We start from the raw sequence: 17,349 nt of genomic DNA, 5'->3' as shown, positions 1-17,349 counted from the left end.
CTTGGAATGCCATGGCCTCTGAAGGTTCTTAAGACCCAGGCTCCTTTTCCACCCTGGCTTTGCAATGCAGCTTCCCTTCTGTGCAAAGACCCTGTTCCCCGTGGGCCCCTCCATGAGGGCTCCACGGCTTCTTCTACTTGGGAGTATCCACCACCTGTCAATATCTATGCCTCATGGATCATTTGTAAATATTAATGTTTGCATTCTACCCTGAATTTCTGATTGCAGTGGTCTAGGGTAAACTCGGGGATTGGTACTGTCCAGGAACCCACCCAGATGATCCAATGCAAACTATGGTTGGGAACAACTTTCCCACAGCCCTCCCAAAGCACCTCATTTTGAGTTTTGTTCTTAATCATGACCATAATTTGATCTGGATTGTAAACTGATTAAATCATAAAAAACTCATCTTAATGATTTTCCTGACAATACTGCCACTCATAGTCAGCACAAGGGCAAGACACACTAGCCCAGCTAGCCTTATCCTGGGTCTAGCTGAACCAACTGGGAAAAGGTGAGAAACCCTCACAGAGGAGGTGGCAACTGAACTGGGTCTTAGGGTGTCAGCTGAAGGGAAGCTGCAGGAGCAGAGGCAGGGGTGGGAAGGTGTGTAGGAGGTGGGCTATGCCTGTGGCTGTCTCCACAGCTTGCAGGCTGTCTCCTGGAAGCCGGAGGTAAAATTTAAATTACTTTGTTTGTAATATGAAGAGGCACCTTTAATTTATCTTATGTTGACATAACATAGCCACAGTTGTTCTAAAGCTACTAAGAGGATCACGAAATGTGAGATAAAATGATTTTAAGTTATTCCTCTGATCTCTCTAGGGTATTGGCTATGATGGACAATGATAAGATTTTAGATTTTCTACCTGACACAGGAAGTACAAAGTTAGTAATTCAGCAATCCTGACTAGAAACTGCCTACAGTTCTATTGGGACTCTACTGTAATTTAAAATTGAATATTAACAAACTCATTAAAAGTCCTCAGCTATAGTAGGTAAAATTAAGAACTTTAATATCTTCAGTTTTCTAGGCATAATTTTTATTGTTGATTTTATTATTTCCCAAGGACTCGTCAGTGCTATGTTCTAATAAGTCCTACCCGAAAGAAACCCCCCAGCACAGGCTAACCCTAGAAAACCATATCCAGCAATGAGTACTTCACAGATGAAATATTAAATTGCCCAGATGAAAATACATTTACTTCAATCAACAAGTACCAAAAAGCCATAAGTCATTTAGGATCTGTCCTTTTAAAAGATGACAGTGTACATTAGGGTAAGTTACAAGAAACTGACGGGTAATCATGCTTTATCTGGTGGTTACACCTTTTCTTGCTCTGGTGAGAAGTGGAAGGAAGCAACCAGAATCCTGGTTTCACTGCTAAGTTGTTCTTTAATGTAACACTTAAGAAAACATATCATGGGCTGGGGCTGTAGCTCAGTGCTTGCCTAGCATGTGAGGCACTGGGTTTGATCCTTAGTACCACATAAAAAGTAAATAAAATAAAGGCATTCTGTTCATCTATAAGTATAAAAAATAAAATTTAAAAAAAAGGAATAGAAAAGAAAATGTATCAAAGCACAAGTTAAAGGAACCAGTTTACCTCCTGTATGGTGGGAACATCGACAGCTGAGTGCACCAGCCTTCTGTACATCGGGTGTTTATTGTCTTTCCCCTTCTTATTAAGATCTATAGCCTGAAAGGTTGTTAGATACATTAATTTTAAATGTGATTAAAGAGAGACAGGCAAAACTTCAATTCCTAAAACTCAATATATTTTTTTCTGCCTTTAAAGAGAAACTGGGATGTGTGCAGCTTAGTAGAGCACTTGCCTAGCATGCACAAGGTCCTGGATTCTATCCCCAGTAACACACACACACGCAGGAAAAAAAAAAAAAAAAAACCAACCTACCAAAAGTGAGAAATCTACATGAAGTACTTTAAAACTTAGTGGAAAATACTTATATACTATGTAGTTCAGTGTGGAATTCCTTCAAGTTTTGATCAAAAGAAGTTATTTTGGAAAACTCCATTTTAAACAGTAATTGTCAATGAAAATGTTAATTGTGGAAAACGAAAATTTAAAATTGATCTCATGTGGCTAATAAGATGCTTGTGTTAAAAAACAAAAAATAAAAAAGCCTAACCAACCTAATGCAGAACTGTTTACTGCAGAGAACAAATGTGATAGCATTGTTTTTCACACTTCATGTTGCTATATTCACATTAGTTATTTCCCAGCCATTAACTCTGAAAGAATGAACCAGAGCAAAGTATGTCTGGTGGGGATCATGAAAGACTCCCTCAAAGAACTCACCCTCTCCTTCATGCGGGACACAATGAACCTCAGGTACGTGCCCATCTCCTGCTTGTTTGTATTCTTCTTCTTAATGCTCTGTTAAAGAAAGAAGATGCCAAATATAAGGTCTAATGGTTCATATGTCAATATCTATATAAAAATATATAAAGAATTACAGTATGCAAAGATTTTATTAAAAGATGAATTACTTCCAACATTTGATAGAGCAATCTCCAATATATGCATAGCAGAAATAGTATTTGATGTTACAAAGTGTGTTTGAAAAATACTATGTTGGGTTTGGCATAATATCTGAGAAATGATAAATATTTTCTTGTTATTTTGAAACTCTAATTTTCAGATAAAAAGAAATAACAGATATAATGGAGGATTTCTTTTTTTTTAACAAAAAAAACGACGACTAAAGTCCTTTATGGGAACATCTTAAATTAGCAACATTGAATAGAAAATTTCAATGAAACACTATTCTTTGTTAAAAGGGTTATTTTAAAAAAATCTGTGTCACATGAATCATACATAGTGCCACTGTGCGCTAACATATCTATTTTAAAATGTTATAGGTCTGTTCAGGAGTAACTCTTGCTCCTATTAGTCTGGCCTACAGGCTAATTAGGTTCTTCCACTTATCTCTCAGAAAATTTGAAAAAAAAAAAAAAAGCAAATAGGAATTTGCCTTTCATATCATACTTAGTTGGGAGACAAGACACGTGTTTCTATGTACAGAGTCAAGGTCCAGACATGACAAATTGAAGGCAAAGAAGAAATGCTGAACCTCTGAAGGTAACTAGATCTGACTGCCAAGGAACCTAGTTGGTCTGGCCATGTTTCTGTGGATGCTATAACTTTCTCAGGCTACTAGATTATGATTCTCTGTCTAGTGATACAATTCCTGCCGAAAGAACTTTATGCACAGGAAGTCATTTTAATTTGCTAAATATAGCAGAGGAAAGAACAAATATTTCTCATGTAACAGGGCTTCCAGCTAAAGCTTAATTCAACTGATTATACATATACATAACATTAAAATATCTGAATAAGGTGGAAAACAATCTTATTTTCAAGAAACTTGATTTCTGGTGTTCTGTGGTACAGGTGCTAGCTTCCTTCCACTCGAGCACCTCATCTGGATTCTGCAGGAATGTGTAGGGCAGACACAGTGCTTTCTTCCTAGTGGGCTATACTGCTGAGTACATAGCTTCTAAATCTACACCAATCATGAGCAGTGTTCACCAGCCCTGGCCGTGCTCTCCAGACATGACCTTTTTTTTTTTTTTTTTTAATGCAGCTGGACATCACTCCTGGGCACCTGGGCTGGAATTGCTGGAGGTGGGACCTGTAACCTGTTTCTGTTTGCCATTTCTTCATGTGGCTCTGATGTGTGGCCCAGACAGAGTACCAATGGCATAGCTATGGAGTTCAAAAAGCAATGAAATTTCCTGGACCCCAGGTTTACAGTCTTTGGGGGAAAATGGTTGATGCAGCTTGGGAATTCTCTCAGTCTTTTTTTTTCCCCCCTAAAAAAAGGACAAATGAACTAAACTGAATTTCAAGTGAGTAAAATAGCCATACTAAGGGGAAAGAAAGGATGAACTCAATTTATAAACACAGAATTTGGTACCTGGCCATATGTACCGCTTAGAGACACACAGAACTTGAAAACAAACATCAAACTCTAGATAGTTTTTTTTTTGCGGTGGCCTGCAATAGTGTTTGTTTGGAACCAGGGATTGAACCCAGGGCCTCACATATACTGGGCAACTCTCTACCACTGAGCTACATCCCCAACCCACAATTCTTTTCTCTTTTTCCTTAATTAAAAAAAAAAAAAAAAATTGGTCAGGATGCTGAAGATGCTCTGGCTTTCATTAGGATTCCCTGTTTCTCATTCACACAAGCATTTGTAGACTACCAGTGGCGCCTGCCAGGAGCTGCTTCTTGCACCTCAGGGGAGTGCAGGAGGCATTCCTGGGGGCACTGCAGCCTTTTCATTAGTGCTTCTGGGCAAACACCTTTAGGCAAATGTCCTTCCACACATCCTCTCTAGACTAAGCAAGCAGTTTGATGTGTTGTCAGATATGGGGAAGAGAAAAGGTAAGATGATCAGACATGGCTGCTTTTTACAAGCAATTAGAAAAATTTATACTCCTTTACAAATAAGGAGGAATAAAAACAAATCCTTCCTGCTATGTGCCTTACTATCTTGTCAACTCCAAAACATTTTGGGTGCACTACTGAAATTCAGATATCTACCTTGTCACTAAGTTACGATTTTATGAGTCTTGTAATAGTATCACTGGGGTTACAGTTCTATTAACTGGTAATATATTATTCACAAGAAATATATATAATCAACACTGCTGAAATAGTTTTAATGTTCACCAAATACTGTGCCCACTCTTCTGTCAATTAAGCAGGGCAGAAATACCCTCTTCTTTGGACCTTCCTATAACTCCAGCTAAACTGGAGCAATTCCAGGGCTGGCTCCAAGCTGTCTCATGGAAAAAGTGGCCATGGAAAGGGTGCCTGTGCACTACTGAATAGCCTCAACCTGGCCAGCTCAAAACCCCAGCTTCTGTCTCAAGGCTGCTATGTGCCATATGTATGCACAGAAACATGTTTTTCTTTCTGTGTTCTAAGCAGAAACCTGTGACACGATTTACCCTAGAGCTGGAATCTGAGCCTCATAAAACAAAGCAATGCAGGGTTTCTCTATGGGCAAAAATCATGCATTGCTAGAATTGGAATCAGTACTACTTTAGCTGCAATGACCTAAGCAAATTGTTCTTTCTTTGAAACATTCATACTATTGAAACACGCTGCAAAGGAGTGGGAAACCATGCTTTGGTTAGGTTTGGGTCACTTGTGCACCAACTTACTCCTGTGGTTATTCAGTTTAAATGCAGGTCTACAGTTCCTGCTGTCTTTTAGTAGAGAAAGATTCTGCAAAATTTTGGAGGTTGCATGTTCTCACAAACCTTATTTTGTTTGTTTAAACATTTTTAAATGAATTGCTAATTTAGTGTAACCATGTGCAGCAACATTTCTTTGTTTTGGGGAAGATTATGAATACACAGAGTTCATGCTAAGGACCTTAATTTCACAAAACTACATAGTATATAGAGGATAAAAATCCGATTTTGAATTGTGTTTAAATTTACTTAGAGCCAGGCTGCTAGAATATTTTTTCTCAGTGGAATTAAGAGTGTGGATCTGAGCCTGGAAAAATGAGTATTTCAGCAAAGTGTGAAAGAAAACAAGGCCAAATGGACAGAAGCCGCCCCCTCCTTCTTAGCGTTATCTGATGAAAACTGTCTACAATAGTTTCAAAATACTGCCCTTATAGACTATTCCAAGAATTTCTTACTCCTCATTGAACAAAGTGCTCCTCAGATTGAGATATCCTACTTCAGTTGATCACATTATAACCATCAGGGAAGCCTCTTAAAAAAACCCCAATTTCCTTTTATATAAAATCCTAGAACAGGCAAAACACACCTACGATGGAAAATAATCACACAATGGCTGCTAGGGAGTGGGGATGAGCTTGGTTGGATTTGGGTGGCACTGGTATGTGCCCTGGTCTACAGTCGAACAGGGCCCGAGGATACGTGTCAATATAATGTAAACTTCCTCAAAGGAAAAATCCCAGCAACACCCAGGTGCCACTCCCAGCAGTTCTGGTACAATTGGCTGAGGAGTGGGGCCCAGATGTTCAGTTCCAAAAGCCCCTCAGGTGTTTCTGACATGTAGTCATAACTGAGAACCAGCACCCCAGCTCTTGAAGACTTGAGACTGCTTGAATACAGACACACCCAGGACAGGAGTTGAGATTCTAACCTGGATGCTACATGGAGTAGTACAGCGGGGTATGTCTTCAAAACGAAAGCAAGGACTCAAACAGACATAAAATCACTACCAATAATTTGTAAGAACAAAAGGCTTGCTGTAAGATGCTTTCACATTGGATAAACATGGGGTTTCTTTCTGATGCTTGAGTTATATAACTGAGAGATTCAGTACTGCACAAAAGAAATCCGAGAACATTTCACCCTCCATCCCACGGCTATAGGGTAAAATTCTGGGGATTTCTTAGGTAGCCATGGTAGCACTGCCCTACAGTTGGTGCCTATCAGCCAATCCAGGCACCCAGAGTGCCTTGAGAGAAAGTGACTACAGCAATGGAGACCACAGGAGTAGCTTTGCAGATAAATGCTACTTTGTCATCTAACTAAGCTGACAGCAGGGCCAGAAAGATACTTCCTCAGGCTGTGAAGCACTGTGCTCCTCTGTGGGCCTTGAGATTCCTCATGGAAGGCCTCATCTGTAGCATGGCCAGGTCAGACTCCACCATAACAGCACACCAGGAACCAGTACCTGCTCTGATCACCTGGTAGTCCTCTGGAGTGATTCTGGACAAGATCCATAAGTAAGAAACAAGCCGTCTATGATGTGGCAAAGTTGCTTGACTATTTTACAGTGACAATAATCAACAACTGAAGCTGCCTTGTGTGTCTAGACTCCACTAAAATGAGTTACAAGATGGCTTGGGCGGGGGCAACCCTCCTTTACTTTTAGGGGAAAAAACAATAGGAAATCTTGGACAGCTTCTTGAGCAAGGGCTTCTTAACCCAGTGACAAATGATTGCCAGGCTATGTCCAATCAGATGGTCCTGGGGAGAAACGACAGGCAAGCATGCACCGAGTCACTTGCCACCCTCGGTGCCGAGGGAGTTCTGCACTAAAAGACACTATGAGCAACCATTGATCCTGTCAAGACTGATCCATAGCTGACTAGATGCTCAAAGATCATTATTTGGAGGAATATTCAGGACTAAATGATTTTATTGGGCTGAAATTTTCAACTCTTCCTGATGACCCAGCTTTCCAGTCATAGAAACATATTTTGGCGGAGACCTGACTTGTAGAAATATTTGTAATTTTAGTACACTGAGTATCCAAAAGTGAAAAATGAGAACTCCAGATGTCTTTGTTAGGTAATATGTTAGTATTACTGGAGTTCACCATGCCCAAGTCCCCATGTCTGTGATTAAACAAGTTAGGGTTTTGAACTTTGTGGGGGATACTCAATATCCAGAATGTCATGTCCGCACAAACTGACCAAAGACCGGCACACTTGAAGTAAAGGGGCACGTGACATATACTGTAGGCCTTGCAGCCTCCAGTTAGTCTGTGTCTCTATTACTTCACTCTACTGTTTTAGTGAAAAGTAGTTATAAGTGACGTGTCTGTTACCTAAGTATGGCCGTGTTCTAACAAAACTTTTGAATACTGAAATTTGTTTTTTTTTTACTATTATTTTCACATCACAAAATTATTTTCTTCAACATTTAAAAAATGTAAAACCCATCCTTGGCTCATGGACTACACAAAAACACAGGCTGGCCCTGGACTAGATTGCTTTGTGAGAACAGAGTCCATAATGGTCAATTTCAGTGTTCTGTGGTGGCCTGGTACGGCTTCTGGCTCACAGTACACATTATGAGCAGTTGAACTGTCAGAAGTCATTAGTAACCAGATTCATTGCTGCCTAGAAAAGCTACTCCATGTGGTTGAACTGGGGTAGGAGGGCTGGCTTGGGGTCAGTGGTCTGTGTGAGGCACTGGGCTCGATCCTCAGCACTACATAAAAATAAATAAAGGTACTGTGTTCATCTACAACTAATTAAAAAGAGAGAAAGAGAGAGAGAGAGAGAGAGAGAGAGAGAGAGAGAATAGGAAGATGGGCTAAGGACATGGCTCAGGTGACAGAACATGCCAGCACACACTTAGGTTCTATCCCCAACACCACATACACACAGGGAAGATGCTCCCAAAATGCAAAGGTTACACTTAAACCTGTTAGTACGTGAGTATATCCTGACCAGCATGAATAACGGTGTTTATTTCTAATGTGTGAGCCACTTCATTGCCAGAAAACATCTAAATAATTCATGGTTGCCTTATTTATTTTCCCCTTTTTGGTCTTTTTGTGGATCAAGCCCAGGGTCTCTACTTACTGAGCTATACTCCCAGCCCTCCCTTGTTAAATTCAACAGTTCACTTTGGTGTAAGTGGGCTACACCCATCAGTGTTCCTCATTGGGAAAGCAGATTCCTTCCTAAGTCTCCTCCCCCGAGATTGGGTTAGGCCTCTGGAGGCCACGTTTTAAACATACATACCATTGATCTGGTGGCACAGGTGGCCTCTGGGTCTTACCTGGATAAACACTAATCTGCATATAAATTACTTATACTGTTTTAGAAATTAAAAAGCTCCCCAGATGTCCTCTATAACTGTAACCACAGAACACAAAAGAATCAAAATGAATTTGATCTGCACATAAATTGTCTATGTTGCTATGGATATCAAGAAGCTCTCAAGTATTCTCTACACCCACTAGCAACAAAGAAATCACAAAGAATTAGTAAAACCCAATAATCTAGATTTTGAAAGTAAAGTTGGACTACTGGTGATGAGTGGCCCATGCCTGCTCTCTCCCCACTCCACGGGGACACAGTAGCCTATCAATGAAAATCATTTTTCACAACTATTTCCTAAAAATATACCTACGTTCAATCTTTTTCTCCCTCAGTACTGACACACTGAAATCAAGTCTCATCTGTAAGATGAGGAGAGCAGGGCTTTGGGCCTGCTACAGAATTAACAGAACGTCTGACCTAATACCTCAGTGTGTACGTGACTCTGGTTGAACTGCAGCGGGTTCCAGTGCTCTGGCCTCAATCTCCTGTAGCTCATTCAGCAGTACTTATTTGCACTTGAATTTCTGACAATAATTTGTGGGTTTTTAAAATTTGATTTAAAAGAATTTAAGTTTAAAAACCTCCTCAAAATTATTACAAATATGCATTCTTAAGGGTAAAAGCTGGAACTGGGAAGATAATTCAAACTACTAAGAATATCTGCAGATGGGTTCTTGGAGTATATAGACTATATAAAGACTCCACCCAGATCACGAAGAGCCACTCCCAGGTTAAGAAGCTAGTCCTGCAGAATTACTAATGCAGAGTATCCCAAGATTTGTTGGCCCAAGTGGACAAAGACAGCACCTAGTGCTACTGTAGCTGCATCTATATCAATTTCTACAAGTCAGCTCTTGGCTCTCTAATGGAAGTTAGTAAGCTTCGACTGAGATCAAGAGGTCAGAAGCTTTGAAGCATCCCATCTGGAGTGATTTAACAACTATTAAAACATCTCTCAAGCTAATTCATTCTCCAGGTCACAAAACCCATGGTTTTTCTAAATCAGTTACACCCACAGAGCCACAGAAGTTGCTAAAATGAAACTGACTACTACAGAGAGGGGCATTCACACATGGAGAGAATTTTATCATTCAATAGCAATATCTTTTTAGGGTAACTGCAAGCCCCATGGTGGCTTGCTGTAGGGCCAGGTATAGGAAAAGGATGTCAAAATTTTACGGAGCAGAGAATTTCTTTTTTTTTTTTGAGAATTTTAATATTTATTTTTCAGTATTTGGTAAACACAACATCTTTGTCTGTATGTGGTGCTGAAGATCGAACCCGGGCCGCACGCATGCCAGGCGAGCGCGCTACCGCTTGAGCCACATCCCCAGCCCGGAGCAGAGAATTTCTAAATACTCATTCTTTCCCACTGTACATGACACTAGTCTTCAAAGAAAGAACAAGATTGAAAAAGCAAAGACAGAATATATTCCTCAGAAATATACTCCATTGTTTTCTGAAAATATTTCAAATGTCTGTTTTTGTCAAGGCACAAGTTCTTTGCTGTGGAGGCCGACGAGCCTCCAGGGACCCACTGCAGTTGAGTCCTTCCATCCCACCCTGCACACCCCGCGCCCCGTGGCAAGCCACAGGGGCAACTGACTTCCACTTGACACCAGGCCACGAGAAGACACCCATGAGGACCAAGCACACCGCTTCTCAGCACTCCACACCCATCCCCCGTCTCTCTGACCAGAACACTGTTTGGTTTGTCACGGAAGCACGAAGACAATGTGTATGAACTCTCCTTCCTGTCTGGGTGGGTCCAGGTAGATTCATAGTAGATAAACTGTACAAGCCTATGGATTATTATGTCCTGGGTCCAATTTTTTAAAATCATCTGCCTTTGTGAGAGTTCCCACTGCTCTTTTCTCTGGCTATACCTGCAATGAATATCAAACCTGCTTGTGAAGGCACCTGGTTCACACATGACCTTGTTAAAATTAATTTTCTTCTTTTGTTTGTATAAAGACAATATGACACAGTTGTCTTTAAAAGGTATAAAAACAATTAATATTCATTATTTTCAATGATTATCTACATTTAAAAAAAATCTTCTATTTTACTTAAAAATCAAATCAGTTTCCTACATTTTAAGATATGTTTATGTGTCTTAAAAGTAAAGATGTTTTCTTCTGGGGTGAGATTATTAATTTTCCACATTCAGGAAGAAAGACTCACTAGTTTCAGAGTGAATATGTAAGAAATTTATGCTTGAAATATTTTCATTTAGCATTTGGTCCCATTTCATTCTGATGATTATATGAACATTACATTTGGAATTAGGAAAACCTGTACTGCTTACAGACTTGAATGCAGAAGTGAATTCCTATCTCTAGCAAAGGGTCGCTGTGCAAAGGCCTCTCCAGCTTGCTCTGAACCAGGCCAGTGCTCACAGTCAGCTCCAGCTGTCCACCTGTGGAACTCCTCTGACCCCCAGAGTGAGCCCTTTATCTGCCCTAGGGACACACTATGCCCCAGGTACAAGACAAAAGGCTTAACATGCAATTTGACAGTTCACGTTAGTGCTGGGGATGGAGCTCCTTGGCAGAGCATTTACCTAGTATGTGCAAATTCCTGGGTTCAATTCCCTAGTCCTGCAATAACAAAAAAGTTATTTTTAAATGTTTTCTATAGATTCCTTTCTGTATGTCTATTTTTAAAGTATAAAGTTCCCTACAAAATCTGTATCTTCATTTTAAATATTTCAAAAAATAAAGCTGCAGGGGCGGGGAGTTTCAGGCACTCCCGCTGATGGGGAAGCACCAGCAGGCAGGAGTAGGAGTCTGAGTCAGTGCTGCAAATTTAGGAGAGTTTTTAGGATCTATTAGATGTGTTTAAAAAAAAAAAAAAAGAAAAGAAATATATAATACATATTATATACATATATATCCAATTTACAAATAAAATTCTTCCACATTCATTCTTCCTCATCTATATTTTCTTATGCTTCTGTATTAGTAGGTTAAGTTAATCCACTGAACAATCTATACATTAACACATATTTTAAATTTGTGGTCCTTAAACAGAGAAAAAATGCCATCTGAAACATTTATGAAGGGATGAGTATTTCAAGTTTTAAAAACATACTAGAATGTCCCTATCCATTACCGTAAATAAGTTACTTTATCTTTTGTGACTTGAATTAATTCTTTCATTTAAAAGTCACACTAACGTATATCATAATGGGATGTACAGTGGTCTGGAATTTGATAGGTGATAAAAAAGAATATGAAGAAAAAATAGAAAAAAAGAGTATGAATATAAAAATATTATACATTCACTCCCTGTGGGATTTAGGGGCTGAAAGCACATAGCCCCCAAATTAGTGCCCTAAATTCTACTTCCTAAAGACAAATTTTGTACACATACAAAAATCACCTGACTTTAAACGGAGGCAGTAACATAAACCTTTAATTCCCTAAGTTATGAAAACACACATATGCACATAAGGAACATTAACATACATGAGAAGTGAGGGGAGGGGAGGCTGGCTTTCAGACCATCTCCATTGCTCACTGGGACAGCACCAATTGTGATGTCTGAAAAAATCTACACTTGTTTGGTTTATGGTTTCTTCCCCTTTAAGTTAACCTTCTGACTTTTTCTGAGGTATTACACCTGGGGCAAGTGCCCCGCTCCTCAGCTATCAGAACCCTTGATCTGTGCAGACAGAGCCTGCTGCAGAATCAGCTGTGCACACTGGGAGGGGAGGGCAGCAAGGAACAGTTCTTGCAGAGTTCTTCCAAGTAATGACTATGGCTCGAGGGGTGACAAACGCCAACCGCTATCAAGAGGTAATGGTTATACCAAAAGATGCTTCTTCTGGGAAGCTGAGACATTTAGAATATGAATGTTCTAAGACCACTGTCTCTACGGAAGTCACAAACCTCATGAGGCAAATTCAGTTCTCAGTCCATGTGACTCATCCAGGAGCTCAACAGACCCGCATGGTCAGTGGCGCATGGTGAACAGCAGAGACCATTCCACCACCATGGACGACCTGGACTGCACAGCTCTAAAAGGCAACATGGTGCCACCCAGCAGGTGCTGTGGGCTGCTTCTGACAGACCCCTTCTCATGCATTCACATGTCCAGCAGTCACCAGAAAGGCCACACATGCCACCTGCAGGCCTCGGGGCCAGCCAGCCCGCAGAGCACACTGTGCACCTACAGACACACGCGCATAGACACATGCGCACAGGCTGCTTCCAAGGGCCTCAAGGAACAAAGTGCCTTTGTGATCGGAAAACTGTTTGTGAAAATGAAGCATTTTAAAATGAGACATCCCCTTTACCCCTAAAACTGGCAATAAAAAGTAGAAAAATATTTTCACGTGCTGTGGTGTACATGAGCAAAATCTTTAGAAGGACTAATTGGTAATTTCTGTCAAAAATTTAAACATGCGTACCCTTTAAATTTGTTTTTGTTTTTGTGGTGCTGGGGATTGAACCCAGGGCCTTGGGCATGTGAGTCAAGCACTCTACCAACTGTGCTATATCCCCAGCCCTATATCCTTTAAATTTAAGACTCCTACTTCAATGAACTTATCTTCCCAAAAGTTATCAAACATATAGATGTATGTAAATTTTCTTTTTATAAAATGCAATGGAGTACACTGTGTGTAAGAGGTATTTTCTTTCTGTAAATAAAATCTTCAGAGCAGTTTAAACTAAAGAATGTAGTTTTCTCAGTTCTTCCTGGAAAATTCATGGCCAGGTCAGGAAAATTAAATTCAAAATAATACAAAACATAAACCTCGATTTTATACAGCAATAAGAAACGTAGAAGAGTTTTCTTTTCAGAAGTCGGAAATGGGGCATGATTTTTGACATAGCAACATAAATGTCACCTATGATAGAAGACTTCTCCTTCAGAAGGGTGGAAATGACATAATGCATTAGTGAAAAACTGGTGAAATAAATTAGCATGTGCCTTGTAAATTATAAGATGTGTGGGAGGCTATAGAGAATAAGCCAGAGCCAGCGCTGCATGTACAGCCACATGAAAGGGGGACCTGCCACACAGGGCCACCCCAGGGACATGCACCTCCCACCCAGTGGGTCTCTGGGAATTCCAGTTTTCTATTTGCCTAAGCATGTTTTAACAGCAAATATTTTGAAAATAATTTTTTTTCTTATTAATAAGTTCTCAGTAACAAGAATATAAAACTGGACATTACACAAACTTTTCTCAAAGCCAAACCGGAAAAGATAGTCATGGGCTACTTTTCAATAACAATTGGCTATGTCTGTAAATTAAAGTGTAATTTTTAGAAAGGTAGACATTTCAAAGAAATACCCTCAAGAGTTGTGAAATTCTTGAGATTTATTATGAAAACTGATAAAAATATTTCTGAAATTTTTGGAGAGGAATAATAGGTATTTTCTCAATTAAAACAGTCAGATGTATAAGAAAGCTGCCTGGGCTAAGTCTGGCCACGCAGCTGGCAGTTGGCGGACAGAACCTATTTCAGTGATGATTCCAACACTGCATTGAGATTCCATGAGAACAGTGGTCTTCTAATCACCACAGAAATATTAGCAAAGTGCTTATTTTAACCTTAATTTTTTTGGTGGTAATGGTAATGAATGGCTTCATTTACTATTTTTACCTGTGTTGAAATTTGGTTCTAGCATCTTATTTTCAAAAATTTTTATTAGTCTGTCTAATTAATCTATATTCTTTCCAAACACTACTTAAGGGGGGGGGGGGGGGGAACAAGTAGAAAGTCATTCTAATTTGGATTTACAGACCTTAAGTTTTAGTCTGTACTCCAAGTTCTTTTGGCCCAAGAGTATTTAAATTATGGTTATTCACTCTTGTGTTAGATTAGTAAAGATGGCTTAATTGAAGTCTTGGCATTTTGTTTTAAAAATCAAATCAAGCCAAAACTTCACATTAAAGACTTTTAAGTTGCATTAAAATTTCATTATTTCTCCCAGGAAATAAATTCTTAGCACTTATGATTTTCCTAAACGTAACTATTAAAACAATAGAGTGAATCTAACACAAGAAACAACATAGAAATAACCACTTCTTTGGAAGTTATAAAGCACAATGTCAAAGGAGACTTTGAATCTTACAGGGAGTAGCTCACAGACTAAAATGAAAGCAAAATTCAGATTCTGTATTGAATTATAGCATCATTTCAGTAACCATAATTACATCCTTATATCATGAAGACAGCTTGACTGACAAAGGCAAAGGAAAGCCAAGGAGGATACGGTGATCACATTTCTGTGTGAACCACTAACACTGGGGTGGGGGTGGGAGTGGGGGTATCGTCATCTAATCAGAAAAGAGCAATATATATATATATATATATATATATATATATATATATATATATATATATATATATATATATATAAAAATGGAATCAGGCAGGTGTGGTAGTGCACACCTGTGATCCAGCAACTTAGGGGGCTGAGGCAGGAGGATCCAAGTTGAAGGCCAGCCTAAGCAACTTAGTAAGATTTTTTTAGTCTCAAAAAATAAAAAGGGATGGGGCTCAGTGGTAAAGCAACACTGGATTTAATCCCCAGTGTGAAAAATAGAAAGAGAGAAAGAAAGAAATTGGAATCAGACAACTTCAATAGTGAATTCTGATGGAAATGTTATAAATTTTCTTTAAAGGCATAATTGTTCAGTTTCCATTCTTAATATAAGAAATGTAAAATTTCTACAATGAAAGGTAACCTCTTCTCAAATTTCCCCAAGTTTTTATTTAAATTCTTTACTATGACAATAGTAACTATTAAGAAAATAGTAACTAATAAGAAAAGGCTCTGACCATAAAGATGCAGGTTTATCTACACCTGTATTTCCTAATCCCCACATCCACAGTATGACCTCCAAATTGACCAAGGACATTGCCTCCTTTTTATTTTCTCTCTTATATTTTCAGTCCTTTGGTGCTCTTATTCTTAAGGTCCCATTAATTTTTTTATCTTCCTAGTGAAAATGTTTATCAGAAAACAGGAGACATGTTTGCCTTTAAAACACATGACCCAAATCCATGAGAAGACATGAGTTCTAGTGCGGCTCCTCTCTCAGAATCCCGACTACTTAGACCACTGCTCACACCGATTTCTTGAAGTCATCATGGTTTTGTAGACCTCAAGGAAAAGGTTTAAAACTTAAAACCTGATACTGATATATTCAGACTTAGAGACTTGCCATCACTTTATCATTTAGAGATTTGTCATTATCACTTATCTGGAATTTAATGTTTAAATGTGTGTGGGGTTTTTTTTGGGGGGGGGGGTGTTTTAGGGATTGAACTCAGGGGCACTCGACCACTGAGCCACACAGCCAGCCCTATTTTGTATTTTACTTAGAGACAGGGTCTCAGTGAGTTGCTCAGGGCCTCACCATTGATCCTCCTGTCTCAGCCTCCCAAACTGCTGGGATTACAGACATGTGCCACCATGCCGGTTTAAATGTGTTTTTATTGCTATTCCAACTGTCATTTTTGTCTGCCTATTAAATACGTACAGTGTTGGTTAGATTAAAGAGACACTGGGAATACAAAGCCACACTGAGGGAAGATAAAACCAGACTGGACCCTGTATTTTGCTCACTATGCTGATAGGAAGTTTGTACCTGATGTCAAGGTAGGGGAAATAGTGCAAACAAGTCTTTGGAAGATTAAATGAACATTTAAGTTACTCAAGTATTATAAGACACATTTGAAAACTGAGCTCATGGGTAATCTGGGAAATTTGCACAGTTCCAAATAGGTAGTTTCATAAAAACAAATACAAAACAATAGAAGTTGCAATCAAATAACTGTACTCATCACTCAGTGCCATATGTAATGCTATGTTTAGTTCTTATGCATCACTCAAATACAGACATACTACATTCTGCAACCAACAATCACGGCATGTATATTCTTCAGTGGGGAAAATAAATTAGTATAATTGTGCAAAGCACCTATTTTACCTACTGGGCAATTCACTTTGCTTTAAGTAGTCAGAATTCTTTATATACAACTGTTTCATCCCTCCACCCTCCAAATAAAATATAAGCAAAAAATAAGCTAACTCATGATGACAAAAATAAAGGCAGCATTACATGAATATTAAATGGAAAAGAGATAAAGAATGCTTCCAACAGTGTGCCTTTTGCTCATGTGTTCTCTGAATAACATAAATTGTACAGTATATTATAAAGTAGGTATTGAACAGATCTCAGTATGCTATTTCTTATTTTGAAAGGCAATCCATTAAAGTAGTCGCATAATCTAGAGGAAGGTGTAAAAAAAGGGAAGAAAGTATATTTTTGTGATTACAACTTTCTATAACCCACACCCTGAATGGTATGTGTTCTGTGATGTCATTATGAGTGCTCGTGTTCATTTACCATCATTTCAGCAAATAACCCCCACCCCCCAGTACTTCACCATTCACCTGGCAAGACCACCTGGGGCATCTTTGTGAAGCTATTATTAATGAATTTCAACCCTCTGACCAGCACATGAAAGCTCATAGGTACTCACCCTGCAAACTGGGCACTGCCAGTGACTACTGCTGTCTCTAAGCCTGAACTCATCAGACAAACACTTGGAATGATACACACGAAAACACAGGTCACATATCAACACCTCTCCAGGCAAATGGCATTCAAAACAATACCAGTCATGATTTTCTGTTTCCCAGTCCTACAAAAAATACAAAATAATTTCGTATGACATTTTGTCAATATCTGCAATGACTAAGAACAAAATTGAAACTGAAGTCCATCAGAAGTTAGGCA

At 39.1% G+C, this 17,349-nt stretch overlaps 1 protein-coding gene across 11 annotated transcripts in view; it reads right to left on the bottom strand.

Moving 5' to 3' along the window:
* Positions 1 to 17,349, bottom strand: part of Zmynd11 (zinc finger MYND-type containing 11) — an 89,681-nt gene that overhangs the window by 14,226 nt on the left and 58,106 nt on the right. For 9 of the 11 annotated variants that reach the window (XM_027947971.2, XM_027947973.3, XM_071619861.1 and 6 more), the window contains 3 exons: positions 17,093 to 17,254; positions 2,322 to 2,399; positions 1,608 to 1,700 (listed from right to left, as the gene is read on the bottom strand). In XM_027947971.2, the coding sequence (XP_027803772.2) occupies positions 1,608 to 1,700; positions 2,322 to 2,399; positions 17,093 to 17,254 (333 nt within the window). The remainder of the gene's footprint in view (positions 1 to 1,607; positions 1,701 to 2,321; positions 2,400 to 17,092; positions 17,255 to 17,349) is intronic. The other 2 variants (XM_034636669.2, XM_071619866.1) reach the window with 1 other exon arrangement.

Source organism: Marmota flaviventris, chromosome 12 (assembly GCF_047511675.1).
Source record: "Marmota flaviventris isolate mMarFla1 chromosome 12, mMarFla1.hap1, whole genome shotgun sequence".
Taxonomy (NCBI): Eukaryota; Metazoa; Chordata; class Mammalia; order Rodentia; family Sciuridae; genus Marmota; species Marmota flaviventris.
Note: the sequence above shows the minus strand (reverse complement) of the source record. Positions and strands in the feature narration are given on the sequence as shown.